Source organism: Hipposideros armiger, unplaced genomic scaffold (genome assembly GCF_001890085.2).
Source record: "Hipposideros armiger isolate ML-2016 unplaced genomic scaffold, ASM189008v1 scaffold_168, whole genome shotgun sequence".
Lineage (NCBI taxonomy): Eukaryota > Metazoa > Chordata > Mammalia > Chiroptera > Hipposideridae > Hipposideros > Hipposideros armiger.
Genome location: NW_017731518.1, coordinates 2,958,899 through 2,975,716, shown reverse-complemented (window position 1 = coordinate 2,975,716; position 16,818 = coordinate 2,958,899). Strand labels below are relative to the sequence as shown.

The window sequence follows — 16,818 nt, the reverse complement described above, 5'->3', positions numbered from 1 at the left end:
AGAGCTTTCATCACACTGCGGAGAATGACCCAACATTTGAAACTTAGGAATTGTTTATTATGGAATTTTCTAGCGAAACCACAGACAAGTAGGGGACTACTGTAGTAAAATTTATGTCACAAGGGAAAGGAGGGATAGAGGAAGTCAGTTTATTCCAGTAAATTGCCTCTCCAGTTCTTAAAAACATGTCCATCAGCACAAAATTAGGACATTATAAATCTTAAACCAAAAGACTTGCTTTAGGTTATGAAGCAAATTAAAATAGAAAATAGAAGAAAGTGGAACCAATGGGGTTGAAAAAGCCTCTTGCTGAAAATCAGTAAATGATGCACATTTGTTTAGTTGTTTATCTTCAGCCATCACCACCCGTTCCCTTCTCTCCCCAAATGTTCCACGCTTGGAGAGGAACCCAATTCTATTTCAGCCTTCTTAGGGTAAGAGCAATCACATTCTTTTCTATTTTAAACATTTATCTTTTCTTCTTTCAGATCCTATCTAAGGCAGCAGAAGACCAGATCCAAAGGAGGAAAGGAACAGACCCCAGTATTGGACCATCTTTTATCTATCATTCAGTTACCCCCAAATAAAGATACTACTTTCCTTTCAAATTCTTGGGCAGCCCTTGTCGTGTTACCTCATATTAGGTGAGAAAATACACTGTTTTATTTTGAAAGAGGTATTAGCGTGCTGATTCAAACCTTTACTCGCCATTCCTTGCTCTTCCATGAAAAAGCCATTGAATGCCAGTTTGGACTTGTCCCTTTTTCTCCCCACTTCTTGGACAGACCTCTTGAGAAGGAGATGGTGCTACCACTGGTCACGTGCTTCATAGAGTCACTCTTTACGACTGTTGACAGAGGGAGCTTTGGAAAAGGTCAGTCACAATTCTCATTTGTTCTCTAGTCTTCTTTTCTGGCACAGCGACAGTAATTGTGAACCATAGAATACCAGAGAATAGTTCTAGCATTGTGTTCTGGTGTACACCCCTATGTGATAAATACGGAAAAAAGAGGGTAAGAGGGTTGGTTGTTCCTCATAATGTGGTGACCCGGTCAGGGCGGCTTCAACATAAGCTGAATCTGAAAGTAAAGCATCAAAAGGATGCCGTGGTCACAGAAATGAGGCCCCCTCACTCTGGAGCCCCAGCTTGTGTCTGGTTCCCTGGCTCCCACGGCTAGTCTCCCCCTGGTATGAGTAAGACACGCTTTTCCAAACCTCCGGCTGCCATTGCACATGGGTTCCTTCTTTCTGGAGTTCTTTCTAGGTCTTTGTCATTTGGTGATCTCTTACCTTTCCTTTTAAAACTCATCTCAAGCACAGCGCCTCTCGGAAGGCCTTCATGACTCTCCCAGGCAGAATTAGGCTGCCTTGCCCAAAACACTATTTCTTGTTGTATACTTGTATGATTTCCCCCCCCACGAGCCTGAGAATGAGAATTTAAAAGCAGGTATTTTGTTTTATTGTAGCACAGCATTATTTTCCCAACATGTGTATAGAAGCCATTCACTCATTTAAATATTAATGTGCTAGATTCTGTGTAGCCACATGTGACCACTGACTACTATGCTGGACTGTGGCTGCATATTGGCTCAAGTATAGAACGTTGCTACCATTACAGGAGGTTCTCAAGTCTAGAGCAGAGGGTTTGATAAAACTTTTAAGTAAAGGACTAGTTAGTAAATATTTTAGGTTTTATGAGCCACATTCAGTCTTTGTGGTATATTATTTTTGTTTAGTTTTTGTTTTAAACCACCCTTTCTTTAATAATGTTAAATGTTTTTAGGTTATCGGCCATATATATAAGAATAGACAACCTACAAGATCTGACTTACAGCCCATAGTTTGCCAACAACTGGTCTACGGTTAAAGGAATATATAGCTAATATTAATTGAGTGGATTATGGGTAGTAGCCATTGGATATGTGACTCTTTATAAATTGGAGAGAAAATCAACATGAGTTTTATACAAAAATAATTTATTAGGTTTTGAAAACCTCAAGTCTGCTTTCCTCAAAAGTTCTACTTTTGATAATGCCAGTCAGTGGAACCATTGAACTTCTTCCTTACTTTCAATTATGGAACATACATTTTTATTCTCTAATTCTGAATGTATTTTTCTCTTAAGAAAGTTAAAATATAAGACTTGGAACCTTCTCTTTTTAATTCTTTTCTATTATATTCTGACATTTGACAGGTAATTCTTTAAAAGGCTCAACTTTAAGATGTTTGCATAAATAGCAAGTGTTAGATAAGTGAGATGTCTGATAGTTTTGTGTCAAAGAAATAAGTAATGTGGTTTCTTCTCTTTTCTGCCCTTAGGAAACTTATTTGTTCTTTGTCAAGCTATAAATACTCTGCTAAGTTTGGAAGAATCTTCTGAACTACTTCAGCTGGTCCCTGTGGAACGTGTGAAGAATTTAGTACTGTGAGTAAGCATACCTTCCATTTAACTTAATAGTGAATAAAATACAAAAGCTTCAGTTTCTGTGAAGTCTTGGACGTAATAAAAGTCGTGTTTTGATCTATTTTCTACCTGAACTGTTGCTCGCATAGGAGATTTATCATTAATTTAAATCCTCCAATTAAAACAAGTACATTTTTGGACACAGTCTTTAAATATAGATTCATCTTTGTAAAGGGGTGTTTCACTGTGTGTGTAAACTAGTGTTGTAGAACGTAAAAGGTAAATAACGCTGACTACTCCCACCCGTAACACAGCACAGTGTTGACCTTCCAAATCCCCAGGGAGACATGAAAGCCAGCACTGGGAGGGGGGTGCTGGCTGCAGCAGCAAAGCACTATTTTGGCTGAGCAGAGCGAGGAATGGCTCGTGGAAGAGGACATGAAGGTGGGGATGGCAGGCAGTGGATGACCTGTGGCCGTTATAGGGCCTTGGCTTTTACTCCAAGTGAAAGGGGACATGGGAGATTTGGGGCAGGGAAGTGACTTAAGCCTAAATAGGATCACCCTGGCTGCTGTGTTGAGAAGAGACTGAAGCAGAATAAGGGAGACCAGTTAGCATTTCTTTGCTTTAACCATTTACCACCCCCATGTCAAATAGCGCCACTCCTCACCCGCCTTTCCCTCCCCCTCCACCCGTGCACCAGTCTCTCAGTCTAGCCCCCTTTCCCTGATTTACTTTCCTCCACCACACTCATCACTGTCATACTGATTATATATTAGTTTATCTACTTACTGGCCACCTTCTCCTAGAATACAAGCTTCAGGAGAGTAGGAACTTTGTCTTTTGTTTATTGCTATATCCAGTGTCTAAAAAAGTCATTGGCACATAATAGACACTCAGTAAGTATTTGTCGAAGGAGGCTGGCACATAGAGTTTAAACAACTTGCCCAGGGTTACACTGCTCATGGATGACGAGGCTGCCCTACGCCAGAACCCAGATCCTCCTCTGTATGGCTTCCCTCATTAGCTCAGTGCCTGGCACATGGAAGACACTCAGTAAATATTATATCTCCCCCCTCATGTCATTTGTCATTTATAACTATATGGATTGAAGAGACAGCATTGGATTTTAGTCAAAGTAGCATATTCTCATCCTGCCTCTGCCTCCAGCTAGCTGTGTGTTCTTGAGCATGTCACTCACTGTTGCTAGGCCTCAGATTCTTCATACTGTGGAGTGTATGGTCCAGTTTGGATCTAATAAACATCTTGTTACAGAGCGTTGCCTCTGGAGCCATCTGTGTTGCTGTTGGCTGATCTCTATTATCAGAGATTATCCTTATGTGGCTGCAAAGGGCCGCTTTCTGAGGAAGCGTTAATGGAATTATTTCCCAAGTTACAAGCAAACATTTCAACGGGCATATCCAAGGTAAGACGGTTGTGTGGTGTGTTCTCCATCTCTCATCCATTGTTTCTATATGTACTGCCAGTGGTTGTCAGAGCTCCTTATCAGAAAATGCTCCTGTGGGTGATTTCTGTTTAAAGCAGTGACTCCTAAACACTGACCTCCAAACTGATTGCAGCCGGTCTCATTGAGGAGTTTAATAAAAATATAAATTCTGAGCCCCTACACCCCCAAATTCTGATTCCGTATGAGTAGGGTGGGACTGAAAAGCCTGCATGGTTTTTAAAGCCATCTGGGTGATTCTGCTGCTCATCAGGTGTACAGAAATACATGAATACGTTATTTAGAAATAAAAATAATTTCAATGGAATTGTAGGCTTAATCAGATTCTTTGCACTTATTTACAGAGATGCTTATAGTGTCACAGTTCCAAGAAACAACATGGTTTTATGGGCAACCTTACCTTCTCAGTCTAGTCTGGTCATTAAGGGTTCCAGGTACCATTTGAATGAGGTGTTGGTGTTGAATATGAAATAAGAGATAGAGTAAGCATGTGTTACTCTGAGAAGTAGTACAGTTTTCATAATTTTATAAGACTTAGATCTCACTATTAATCATTTTCTAATTATGTTTAAACCTTGGGATTTGGAACATGCCTTTTACTTTCTCTAGATTCGGCTTTTGACAATAAGGATTCTAAACCACTTTGAGGTTCGACTTCCGGAACTAATGGAGGTATTTTAACTATTCAATTTGGATAACTTTTAAAAAATGTAATGTCATATATGTTTTATTTTCAAAATGATAATTTTGCAGAAAATTCAAACACTGTGTAAATATCTGTCATAAAAATTGAAAATTTTTTTTGTTATTCTTACACCTGCCCCCCAACAAGGCCACCACTGAAAATCCACAGATAATTGGTGAACATTCTTTCAGACTTTCATATGCACACATGTAATTTAAACAAATGGTGTCATGAAGGTTTTTCCATATCAGTACCTCCAGTTCTACCTTATTTTTTTTGAAGTTTGAATAGCAGTCCACTGATTAAAATATCAAGACAAACAAAGAAACAAAAACTCATAGACACAGACAATAGTTTAGTGGTTACTAGAGGGTAGGGGAGAAGGGGATGGTAGAACAGGGTAAAGGGGTTCAAATATATGGTGATGGAAGGAGAACTGACTCTGGGTAGTGAGCATACAATGTAATATATAGATGATGTATTATTGAAATGTACATTTGAAACCTTTGTAATTTACTAACTATTGTCACTCCAATAAATTTAGTTTTAAAAATATATCTTATTTAACCAATTCCCTGTTGATGGATACTTACATGGGTTGGCTACAGTTTTTCAGGATTTACAGTAATATTGCAGTGAACAGCCTTACACAGACATCTTTATATAGGGAAATATTTCTTAATGCAATTTATTACTTGAGGTAGAAATTACTTTTACTAGAGGTAGAATTGTATAGTGAAAATACATGTACATACATACACATTTCCTTTATTTCAACAGATGTCGCCAATCAATTTGAGTCATTTCTAGATACTAAACCTAAATTATCTGCCGGAAAGTAAATGGAGGAGGAAAAGTGAATCATTTACCCCCAAAAATGTGCTGTTTATTTAACCTAAAGCATTAGCATATTCCAGTTTTTATGTTTTTGACCTTTGGTCACGTTCATTTAGTGCTTTTTTGGAAATGAAAACACTGACATGCCTCCTTGGTTTTCTCGGGTTGTTCAGGATGACGGGCTCGCAGAGCGTCCGTCTGCCTTTGCTATATTGCGCCAGGCAGAACTTGTTCCGGCAACTGTGAATGATTACAGAGAAAAGCTCCTTCACCTGAGGAAACTAAGGCATGATGTGGTGCAGACTGCAGTCCCCGAGGGGCCGCTACAGGAGGTATCAAACACTGTCCACTTGTTTTTACTTTAGTTGATGCTTTAAGGTCTGTTTGGCTGGCTTTTGGAAAGAGAAGCACGCCGAGTGGTTGCCCCCAAAAAAAGAATTTTTAAAACTACCTAAATCCTTAGTTCTCTTCAATGCTTTGAGTTAAATAGCTCTGCCAGATGTTTCAACAGTGGAAATAATTTACTCTCCACCTTTGCCTGAATATGTGTGTAGTATGTGAAGGGTGATAGCAAGTGGCAACAGGAGGACTCAACATCAAGTTCAAAGCCTGATGTCTTCTGCAGTTTGTTCATTGCCGCAGGACGTCAGCCCTTTACCTTTTGTTTCAGGGGTTTTCTGTCTGTGACCCTTGAAGATACATCACGGATCACTTTGGGAGGAAGGCCACGTGGAGGCATTCCCATTGAGTCAGAGCAGCTCTGTTCTTACCCCGCTTTATGTATTGGTGTCCTCTGTTATGTTTCATTTGGAAAAGTGGCTCTGCTGCTAAGATAGTTACAACAGCCCACCCCCAAATAATAACACAACTACCATTCTACACAATGCCTCCCTAGCCCATGGGGACGCTAGTAACAACTGTTAGAGCTAAGGTCCCTTTCGCTCTAAAAAGGACCTTAATAATCACATAGAAAAGACCTGTGTTGTGCCTCATGTAGAAACCTGCCCTTCTGCAGATGTTTATTCTTCAGATGGTCTACTCTGGCTTTTGTCGGATTCGAAATTACATAATGTGTGGCCCCTCAAAACCATAACGATTAGTTCTTATTTGACAGAAGCAGAATAAACAAATCCCTTTCAGGAAACTTTAGACCCTCTGAACGGAGCTCCTTTAACGTGTAGTTTACAGAGCTCAGGCATCTGCTTGCGAAGCCACAGCTGCCATTCACAGCAGACTTGCTTGGGGTCTTTGGCATCTGTGCTTTACTGATTACTGTTCAAGTTTTGTCTTCTAAGGTGATGGCAGCGTTTTTAGGAGGGAGCTTAATCATGAGTCATATCTGTTTACCTAAACATATCCTTTGAGCGTGAACATCTGGAGTGAGTTTGAATACTGTGTTGGCTTTAGTGATTCTTCTGTGTTAAATAGCAGTTGACATTTTGGAGAGAGTTGGAAAATTATTAGTCACTAAATTTTGGTTTGGTACCTACAAATTTTTTCTTGTAGTACAAGCTTCTTTCCAAACCTTAGATTGTCTGAGGTGGGCTATGCACATTTCAGTGCTGCTCATTACCCATGTACTAAACTCATCTGTAATTGCAGGTGCCGCTTCGTTATTTATTAGGCATGTTATATGTGAACTTCAGTGCTCTCTGGGAGCCGGTTATTGAGCTCATAAGGTAAGCGTGGGTACATGGATGAAGCTATTACGTTGTAACTACTGCAGAATGATGGACTTAGTATTCTCCTCCTAGGTGTGACGTAAATGATAGGTATTTGCAGTATTTGTAGCTACCTTAAATCCTTCTGGGGACAATGTGAAGGAAAAGTAAACATTAATTCTTCTCTCTGATGCCAAGTTTTTCAACAGTTCAAATATTGTATGTGTGTTTTTTTGTACATTGAAATAACTTGGGAAGACCTTCCCTTTTTGCTTTATATGATACACCTGTATTGTTGAATTTTTTTTAGTAACAAAGTATTGTATAATAATTGGGTACTTTTATATATATATAGCGTCATTGAGCCAAACTTTAATTTTAAAATGAGGACTTTAAAACCCTTGCAGTCTATTATCCAAAGTCCCTTTAGCTCTAAAAAGGACTTTAATAATCACATAGAAAATATCTGTGTTGTGCCTCATATGTAGAAACCTGTCCTTTTGCAGATATTTGTTCTTCAGATGGTCTACTCTGGCTTTTGTTGGATTCAAAATTACATAATGTGTGGCCCCTCAAAACCCTAATGATTAGTTCTTGTTTGACAGAAGCAGAATATACAAATCCCTTTCCAATTTGGAACCAGTTTGCCATTTAATTGCCTTTCAAAGCCATCAAACCAGTATGCTGAAATCAAGGCCTTCTAACATCAACTTCGTGATTTTGTTCATTGCGCTTAAGGAAGAATCTGACGTGTGTTACAGTAGCCCAATATTCAAATTGTTAGCTCTTCAGTGACTGAGTACCTTTAATGCTCCTCCGGAGCTGGCTTCCTGTTGGGCACCTCTTTCTATGTAAAAATTGGTTAATTTTTACGTAGAGTCAACAGCATATGTGGAGCATGTCTTATGTAAAGTTTATGCCTATTCTTAGAAAATTAATGACAGAAAGAACATAAACGTTTTTGAGAATACTGTTGCTAAGATCAGATTATATGAACACTTATATGATTGATCTAATTTCTCTTCTTTAAGTCCTGAAAGGTGTGTTTCACGCAGTTGGTAAATATTTATTTTGCCTTTGTGTTAAGTGTATTTGAATTTGGCGGAGGAAAAAACGAACATTTTGAAGTTAGCTTTGAACAAACTGAGTTTTCTTTCTAAGCAGAGGCCTCTGCTTCCCTTAGTGGACCATCCCTTCTACCCCATGCCCCATTCCCATTATTGGGCCTTTAAAAATACTCTTCTTATAGGGATCAACTTAGGTTTTTAAAAATACACTTAGTACTTTATGGCTATAAAAACAATTTGTGCTTGGTGCAGGCATTTTGAAAAATACAGAAGAGTACAAAAGTTGTTTATAACCCCACATTCAGGGATAACTTAATTAACATTTTAGTTCTATCCTTTCACTTTTTTTTTTTCTGTGAAATACCTCAAACTAAGGATCCTATCTATTTTTATTTGTGATCTCTTAGTTCTCACGCACATGAAATGGAAAATAAGAAGTTTTGGAAAGTCTACTATGAACATCTAGAAAAAGCAGCTACACATGCTGGTAGGTAAAGGGTGTGAAGGGGGGCTGGGAAGAAAAGTGGTTAACTGTTTAATTTTTGCTGCTTAATTACACATGAAATTGGGAAACAGAAATGAGAAATGTGCTATCCCTGATAACTTTTGGATAATGGTTTATAGTTCCCTTATATCACTAGAGAAAGAAATGCCCTTACTTGCAGAAACACATAGGACACATGGTAACATTTCTCTAGTGGTTATGATGACTGTTTTCTCTTTCAGAGAAAGAACTGCAAAATGACATAAGAAATGAGGAGAAGTCCATGGGAGATGAAAGTTGGGAGCAGACTCAGGAAGGAGATGTTGGAGCCCTTTTTTTTGAGCAGTTAACCTTGAAAACCAACTGTCAGGAAAGACTGGACCACACCAATTTTCGATTTTTGCTCTGGCGAGCTCTCGCAAAATTCCCGGAAAGGGTAGAGCCACGGTCCAGGGAGCTTTCCCCACTTTTCTTGAGGTTTATCCAGTAAGTATTCTCTTCTAGTACTATGTTCCTGGTAGGGTATGAGAAAGAGGAGGTACAAAGTGTGAAGCGTCCAAGTTGGCTGAGTTCTTTTTGCTTCTGTCATGTTTTTGAATGATTGGCGCATCTATAAAGCACTGGGTCAGTCCGCTAACAACTAGACTAGTTTGGTTCACCACTTCACTTTACATGAATTTAACCAGCCCACAAATGGCGTTAATAAAAAATTCCAGGTTACAAAATAAGAAAGGCCATACTGAGTTAGCTCAATGTACAAAGACCTTGCTATTTCTTGCCCTGTTGTTCATTGTTACGTTGTCTGCCTGGGTCTTGAAAGTATTTTCCAGTAACTCCACCCCAGCCACTCTTGTTTTGAATCTCTTGAATGTTTCCCATGATGCTGAGGAATGTGCTCTCAAAAAACCACAGAAACTTTCTGGAGCATTGTTCTAATTTTCACTAGATATGCTGTGTGAGAGATTGCTTTTAAGACTCTAAAGGTGTAAAAGATGTGGTGAATAGAACAGTATAATTAATGAATAAATGTGGATTAACAATACTGTTTCATTACATGGGAAAATGCTGTAGCGTTAGGCTAAGCAGGCTAGGAACCACCACATACCAGTCTTGTTCATGGAACAGCAAGGAGGTCTGAGTGGCTACAGCGGTAATGGAAGAAAATAGTTGGAGATGAGGGCAGAAAGTTCACAGGAGACCAAGTTGTGTAGGGCCTTTAAGTGACAGAAGGTCTTTGGTTTTTACTGTTGGTGAACTGGGAAGCCATTGGAAGGCTTAAAGATAGGACGACATGACTTAAGTTTTCTCAAGGAGTTTTCCAGCTGCGATGCTGAGAATAGACGATAGGATGGCAGTGGTGAGAGCAGGCAGAGGGACGAGAGAGGAGAGGCTTAGGAGGAGATTGCAGAGCTCTGGGCAGGAAATGCTGGTGAGCTTGACCAAGGTTGTGGTAGTGCAGATAATGAGAGGTATTTGAATTCTGGATATTTTATGAAGGATTTCAATTCAATAAAATACATTTTTGAAGAATTGCAACCATATTAGCCTGCTGGACTTGCCAACAGGTCAGATGTGGCATGGCGGGAGTGAGGAGGTGCAGGAAGGAGAAAGGGGAGGCAGCAAGGATGGCCCTAAGGGTTTGACCTGAGTAACTGGAAGAAGAGAGTTACTGTTTACTGAGATGGGGAGAAATGCAGAAGGATGCAGATTTGTGGGGAAGATCAAGGATTCATTTTTAGACATGTGAAGTTTGGGAAACAAAATAGACGTTTAAGTAGAGACGTCAAGTAGGCACTTGAATGTGGAGCTTTAAGTTCCAGAGAAAGGTTTGGTGTAAAAATAATGCATTTGAGACTCATGAGTATATAGATGGTAGATGGTCTTTTAAATTATGGGACAGGGAATTACTGGGTTGTCGGAAAAGTCATAATTTATTTTTTTCTGTGTTTTTCATTGCAAAAATATGTCATGACTTTTCCGACAACCCAATAAATCACACCTGGGAGTGTAAATGTAAAGAAAGAAGATTACCAAGGACTGACAGCAATATTTAGAGGTTGGGAGATAAGGAACCAGCAAAGGAGGCCAGGAAAGAAGGATAGAAGAAGCAATGCTACTTAGTATTGCTTGAAGAAAGGACTTCAAGGAGGGAGTTGTTGAATTGTATCAAACGTGCCTGAAACAGTCAGATGAAGAATAAGAATGACCATTGGCTTTGGAAGTGACCTTCACGTGAGTTGTTTTGGTTAATTTGGTAAGGATGAAAGCCTGATTTAAATGGGTTGAAGAGATAATGGAGAAGAAAAATGGCAATAACAAGTATGAACAGTTCTTGGGAGATGTGGAATCCAAGAGGGAGCTATTGTCGGGGTTGCTATTTAACATTTAAGCAGCAGGTGTATATTTAGTACTGGTGTGAATGCTTCAGAAGGGAGAGAAAAATTTGTAATGTAAGAGGGAATATAATTGCTAGAGCCATGTCTTTGCGTACATAGTTACGAGGAGATAGGATCCCATGCATACGTGAAAAGGTTTGTGTGAATAATTCATTCTGGGAAAGGTTACAAGCAAAGATGCAGGCAGGTCAGTAGATGGTATGGCGGAAGAGTAATGATTTTCTCTTTTTGGCATAACGCTTTTGTCTTTATTTATAGAATGAGAACAGTGATACTTAGCTTCCTTGCCTTGTTTTGAAGATCAAGTAAGATAATGTCTGTCAGTTGTTTTGTGCATTGCAAGTACCCATGCATATGCAAGCTGGTATAATGGTGTTAGCAGGATATGAATTTCCTAACGTTAATTTTCTAAGTTTTTCCCTCAAGGAAGAAATCGATGACCCCTTAACCTAAGGATAAAGACCTTCCTCTAATAGTACCAGATACTGTGAGGGTGGAGATAGAGAGGAGCCTGGAACAGGAAGGGGGTCTCTGGGTTTTAAGAAGATACACAATTATTAAAAATGTTTAAGACTAGTTGACACTGATTACCTGTAATTAATGCTTTTATAGATGACCCAAACTAATGGAAAACCTCAATGTCACCTTTAATTCTGGCTTTGAAATACATTATGGGCTTTTAATTTTAATTTTTGGCTAGAAATTTATATTTCTAAGTATGTTTAAAGTAACTTAATATTAGAAGTAATTTGTGAATCCCTTGTAAACATTCTCTGAGAAGAATCAAGTCAGAAGCAGAAATGAATGGCTAACAATGGCAAAAACATCCCAGTAATAGGTGACAGTGACACTTAGTGAATGCGTAGACACTTGGAAGTGCTGTGTGTGAATTATTTAATAAATGAGTGAGCGAGCATGCTGTGCGTAAAGGTTAAAAGTATGTCGTGGTTAATTGAAGGTTGAGAGTATAATATGAATGTTATTAAATTGATGATGGTACTGTTTGTAAATGACAGAGCTACTTTGCTGATTTCATTTATTCATCCATTTTTTAAATGTATTAAGTGCCAGATCCTGCCCTGTGAGAGCACAAAGCTGAATTTGGCAGTGCCTCAGCCCTCCAGGTGTACTTTCGTGTATTAACCTGGAGTTTCTTCCAGGTGTGTTGGTAGCGTGCTATCCTAAACATGCTATTTTATCAGTATATTTTTCAGTGAGGAGTTTAATGTCTGATCAATTTCCTTACATCTGTAGCCCAGTGCCATGCATAAAACAGACAACAAAATAATAATTGTTGGATGAATGAGTTAAAGCGACACAAAACGAATGCAGTGAATGACAGTGACAGCCTTCAAGATAATGTTAGTTACCTGTAACAAGGGACCAAAATTAAAGGGATGGAATTCAGAAAGAACAAATGAGGATACCACCTGCAAATGCTTAGTTTAGAGGAGACAAACATAATAAGGCTTACTGGCTATTGCTTGGGCATTCAGTTTCTGTCTGTGTTATGTTGTGACTGCCCCCAGAAGCAATGGACGTGCTAGTTCCGTCTGTCTTATCAGACCATATGTGGAGGACTGAATTTTGTTACAGCAGCATATTTTTGAAAGGACAATGAATGTATCTGGTGGAACATGACCAACATGGTTTTTTGGGTTTTTTTTTTTCAATGTTAGGCCATGTGATTTATTTGGTAGTTTTGTGAACAACATGCTCTTAATGTTACACTTTCATTATTTCATATAATGCACCCCAACACCTGCCTCCGCCAGTTGTGTTTCCAGAGACAGGGAGGCTGATTTCAGTTCAGTCCAAAGCAGACCTTTCAAATATTTCCAACAATGGGAGGATGGAATGGTCTGTCTTCTCCACTTAGCGACTGACTTGTCCAGGAGGGGACTTCAGAGGGGCTGACTACAGGACCAGACGCTGTGGAAGTGACTTGCCAAGGCGCCTTTGATGTCTCGAACATGTGGTTCTGTGAACTGTGGACGTAAGCCTCACCAACAGAATTAGGACACCTCAGCTTCACCTGTCGTCTGTCACTCTTTCCACTGCAGCAACGAGTATTACCCGGCAGATCTGCAGGTTGCTCCAAGCCAGGACCTGCGAAGAAAAGGCAGAGGGGTGGCAGCAGAGGACAGAGAAGAGGAACCTGCTGCTGGAGACGATGACGAGGCGGAGGAGGAGGGGGTGCCCCAAGATGAACCCTCCCCTAAGAAAAGGACGAGAAGAGCTGCCGCAAAGTAAGTTCAGCCTTGCCAGCAGATCTCAGATCCACGGTTTTAGGAAGAATGGGAAGGAGCCTGTTTATGGCCCTAATGGGAAATGGCCCTCGATGGGATGAACTGCTCACCCAATTATTTACATAAGTGCTGTACCCTCCGGGAGTTTTCTTTTATAGCCCAAAGAAAACTCAATTTTCTAAGTTTTTAGGTTTTCACCACAGAGTGTTGGACTTGGCCTTATCATAGCTCCTGTTTACGCATGCTGCGGCCCAGAGCGATGACATAACCCGTTGACCTTTGTCGTCGCTTTTCATGGCCCGTGGTATTACGTTTGTGTGCTAGGCGAACACGTAATGGAACATCTTTGCTCTTATAAATAAGCGTGTCAGCACTTTTACTTTGCCTTTTGACTTATCTCCAGGTTACTTTTTTTTTTTCATGCTGTTATATTTAAATAAATATATTTCCTACTTTCTGGGTAATTCATTTACCTAAATTGTTAGAAGCCTTAGAAAAAGAAGTGATCATGCTTTTAGAAGTTACTCCAGCTTACCCGTCTGAATTGGGGTGTCAGATCTACTGGATCTGGTGCTGCTGGGTTACTGTAACGCCTGGGATCTCAGATAGGCCCCTTTGTTGAGTTTTTCCCACGAGCCATCTATTTGTTCATCCATTCAGCCGCTGTATTGAGTGCCTTTTGCTAAGTGCTGGGCTACAAAGATGGGTGGTACCTAGTGTCTGCAATGCAGGAAGCACGGTCTAATGTGAAATATTTTTATACAGGAAATACTTTTAAAGGAGTTATGGGAGCACAGTAAAAAAAAAATAAATAAATAAAAATGACCTAATTCTACCAGAAAGAGAAGGCTTTTAGTAGGTAGAAGGCACCTTTGAAGCCAGCAGCTCGGGCAGGGAATGACTTGCCAGCCATTGGGAATAGTGTACAAAGCACAAGGGCAAGAAAGATCATGGCCACACTTCATGCAGACTCGTTCCTTTTCTGCTTCCACCTTCTCCTTCTCGCAACTCTAACTGCTTCCTCCGAGACAAAGATTGCTGTTTTCTTCTTCATATCCTTCAGCATACTAGCTCGCGAGAGATTAGTCCTCGTGTTTGACTGTTGAATAAATAACCTATTTTTCCAGTCATGCCTCTTCCTTTCTCACCCCTGAACTTTGTGCTGTGCCCATCCCTCTTTCTGCGGTGCCCTTGCCTCATTTCTGCCAACTGAAATTCTGTTCCCACTTCAAGGCACTATTCCCGCGCTGCTTCCTCACTGAGGCTTTCCTGTCTTTTAAAATGCAAGTCATCTTACTCAAAACTTTCATAACAGCCACCTAGACCTCTATCATGGTGCTACTCCTTGCCTTGATGGTAATTTTTTATAGATCTTCCATGAAAATCAGGAACTCTTATCCTTAAAGCTCCATGTCTGAAATAATTCTTCTGTCCCCTGTAGCCTAACCTAGACTATTGCTAACGTGCACATGATGGAAAATGGGAGTAAATTAAAAAGCACGTCCTTGGTGCCATCTCAGTGTAGTCATAGTCCAAGTTTATGATCCTTCATGGAACGTGCTTCTCACTGGCAAGGATTAATGAGAATGTGTAAATTGGCTGCTGTTCTCTTTGGCTCTTTAAGGCTATGTGGCACATAAGAAATGCTTAATAAACATTGGGGGAAGGAGTGGATATTGAAATAGAAACTTTTAAAAATTTGTTTATTAAAGTGTAAGGGCTCAGTGATAAGTAATTACAAGGACACTGCATCCGCCAGGGCTCTTTAGAGAAACAGAACCGATAGAATGGAGGGGTGTGTGTGTGTGTGTGTGTGTGTGTGTGTGTGTGTGTGTGTGTGTGTGTGTGTATTTTTTTACGTGTTAAGAGATTAGTTTTAAGGATTTGCAGGGCAGGACAGCAGGCTGAAACCTCAGTTTTTGTTCTTAAGGCCTTCAGCTGATTGGAGGAGGCCCATCCACATTGTTGAATATTAAATAATCTCTTATTTAAAGTCCACTTATTATAGATGTTAACAACACCTATAAAATATTTTCATCACAACACCCAGATTAGTGTTTTAGTACATAGGTGATTACTCGAACTCAGCCAAGTTGACACATAAGACTAACCATCACAGACATTTAAGCTAAACATAAGTAGTAATGCTACCCTTCCCCTATTTCTCTGTAACATCTGAAGAGGGCATAATTTCCAACTTATTTTCTCTATATTAACTAGGAGGACTTTCACAGTTTTGCTTTCTTTTGCCCAAGAGCAGAGAAATGCATTGTTTGCTAAATTCTTAGGAGCAAAGGCCCCACAAGTTACATTCTTTCATTTAATCCTCACAAGAGGTCTTGTCCTTGTCAAGATGAGGAAGCTGAGCATCTGAGACATTAATTAACTTTCTCCAAAGTCACACGGCTCAGAATGACAGGACCTTCCTTGCCTCCTGGTGTCAACCTTTCTTCACTTCTCCCTGCATATATTCTTGAAATAGGCAAGTGAAATCTCTCCAAATCTTAACATTTTAGTCATTAACGTTCCTTTAAGTTCTAACATGTCTTACAAATTATACGCACAGAGAAAACCGTTTTCTCAAGTATTTCTAAAACCTTCAAGTATGGAGTAGGAAGTTGAGTGAGTAAAAGCAGTAGGCGCTCTCTGGGTCTGCTTTAGTACATGATGTAATTTGCCCTGAAGCAGTCCCCTCTCCAACTTCAACTTTCAACCACAGAATTGCTCTTTCTTCCTCCTTCCTGGTAAGCAAGAGCCATGGTTACCTAAACTTGGACCCCTGGGGCCTGACGTCGGTATTTGTTATATGAAAGTGAGGAAGAATATGTTTTACCACTTTCCTGTTTGCTGCGAAGAAACTAGACAATGTATTACTGTTTTGATTACTTTCTACTTTTGGCTTCATTTAAACCATTCTAAGCACATTCTGAATGATTTTCTGGGTTGGGAACCTAGATTTCAGGGGAAGGCTTGTCTGAGATTTGGAATTTCTGGAGAATAATTTCCTAAATGCAAGTAATTAATAATTATTTGTATAATTAACAGTGAAACTATAGTCAAAGTTTTTAGAATAATTGTCAGAGACTGAAATTGATGGGCACTATTATCTTATGAAAATAATCTCTGTTCTGTAATTCTGTGGTAGTCTCTTTCTTTTTAAATTTTTTTAGGCAGTTAATTGCTCATCTACAAGTTTTCTCTAAATTTTCGAATCCACGGGCCTTATATCTGGAATCCAAACTATATGAGCTGTATCTTCAGGTAAGTACAATAAATTCTCGCCACTGCAATTCTTTGTGAACTGTTCTTTACCATTTTCTTTGCCAAAATATTTTTTAGGTTTTTGATGATTGTTGAATAGAGCCCATGTCTACATTTTAGGTATATACAGAGGGTGCTAAAAAAAATGTATACACGTTTTAAGAAAGGAAAAACTATTGAAATTGTAATAGTGTGTACCAATACCAAAAGATGAATACGAGTCACGTTTGACTTCTGCAGTAATAAGAGGTGCTCAAAGTGGCTACCATCAGCATCCAGACACATCTGATTATGGTGAACGACTGCTTG

General features: G+C 39.5%; 1 protein-coding gene across 1 annotated transcript in view; it reads left to right on the top strand.

The window, feature by feature from the left end:
* LOC109387761 (small subunit processome component 20 homolog) overlaps window positions 1-16,818 on the top strand; it is a 103,994-nt gene that overhangs the window by 20,828 nt on the left and 66,348 nt on the right. The window contains 11 exon segments of the mRNA XM_019651865.1: window positions 489-644; window positions 786-874; window positions 2,320-2,425; window positions 3,680-3,830; window positions 4,479-4,541; window positions 5,565-5,723; window positions 6,994-7,070; window positions 8,527-8,606; window positions 8,846-9,089; window positions 13,063-13,248; window positions 16,419-16,544. Coding sequence (XP_019507410.1) covers window positions 489-644; window positions 786-874; window positions 2,320-2,425; window positions 3,680-3,830; window positions 4,479-4,541; window positions 5,565-5,723; window positions 6,994-7,070; window positions 8,527-8,606; window positions 8,846-9,089; window positions 13,063-13,248; window positions 16,419-16,544 — 1,437 coding nt within the window.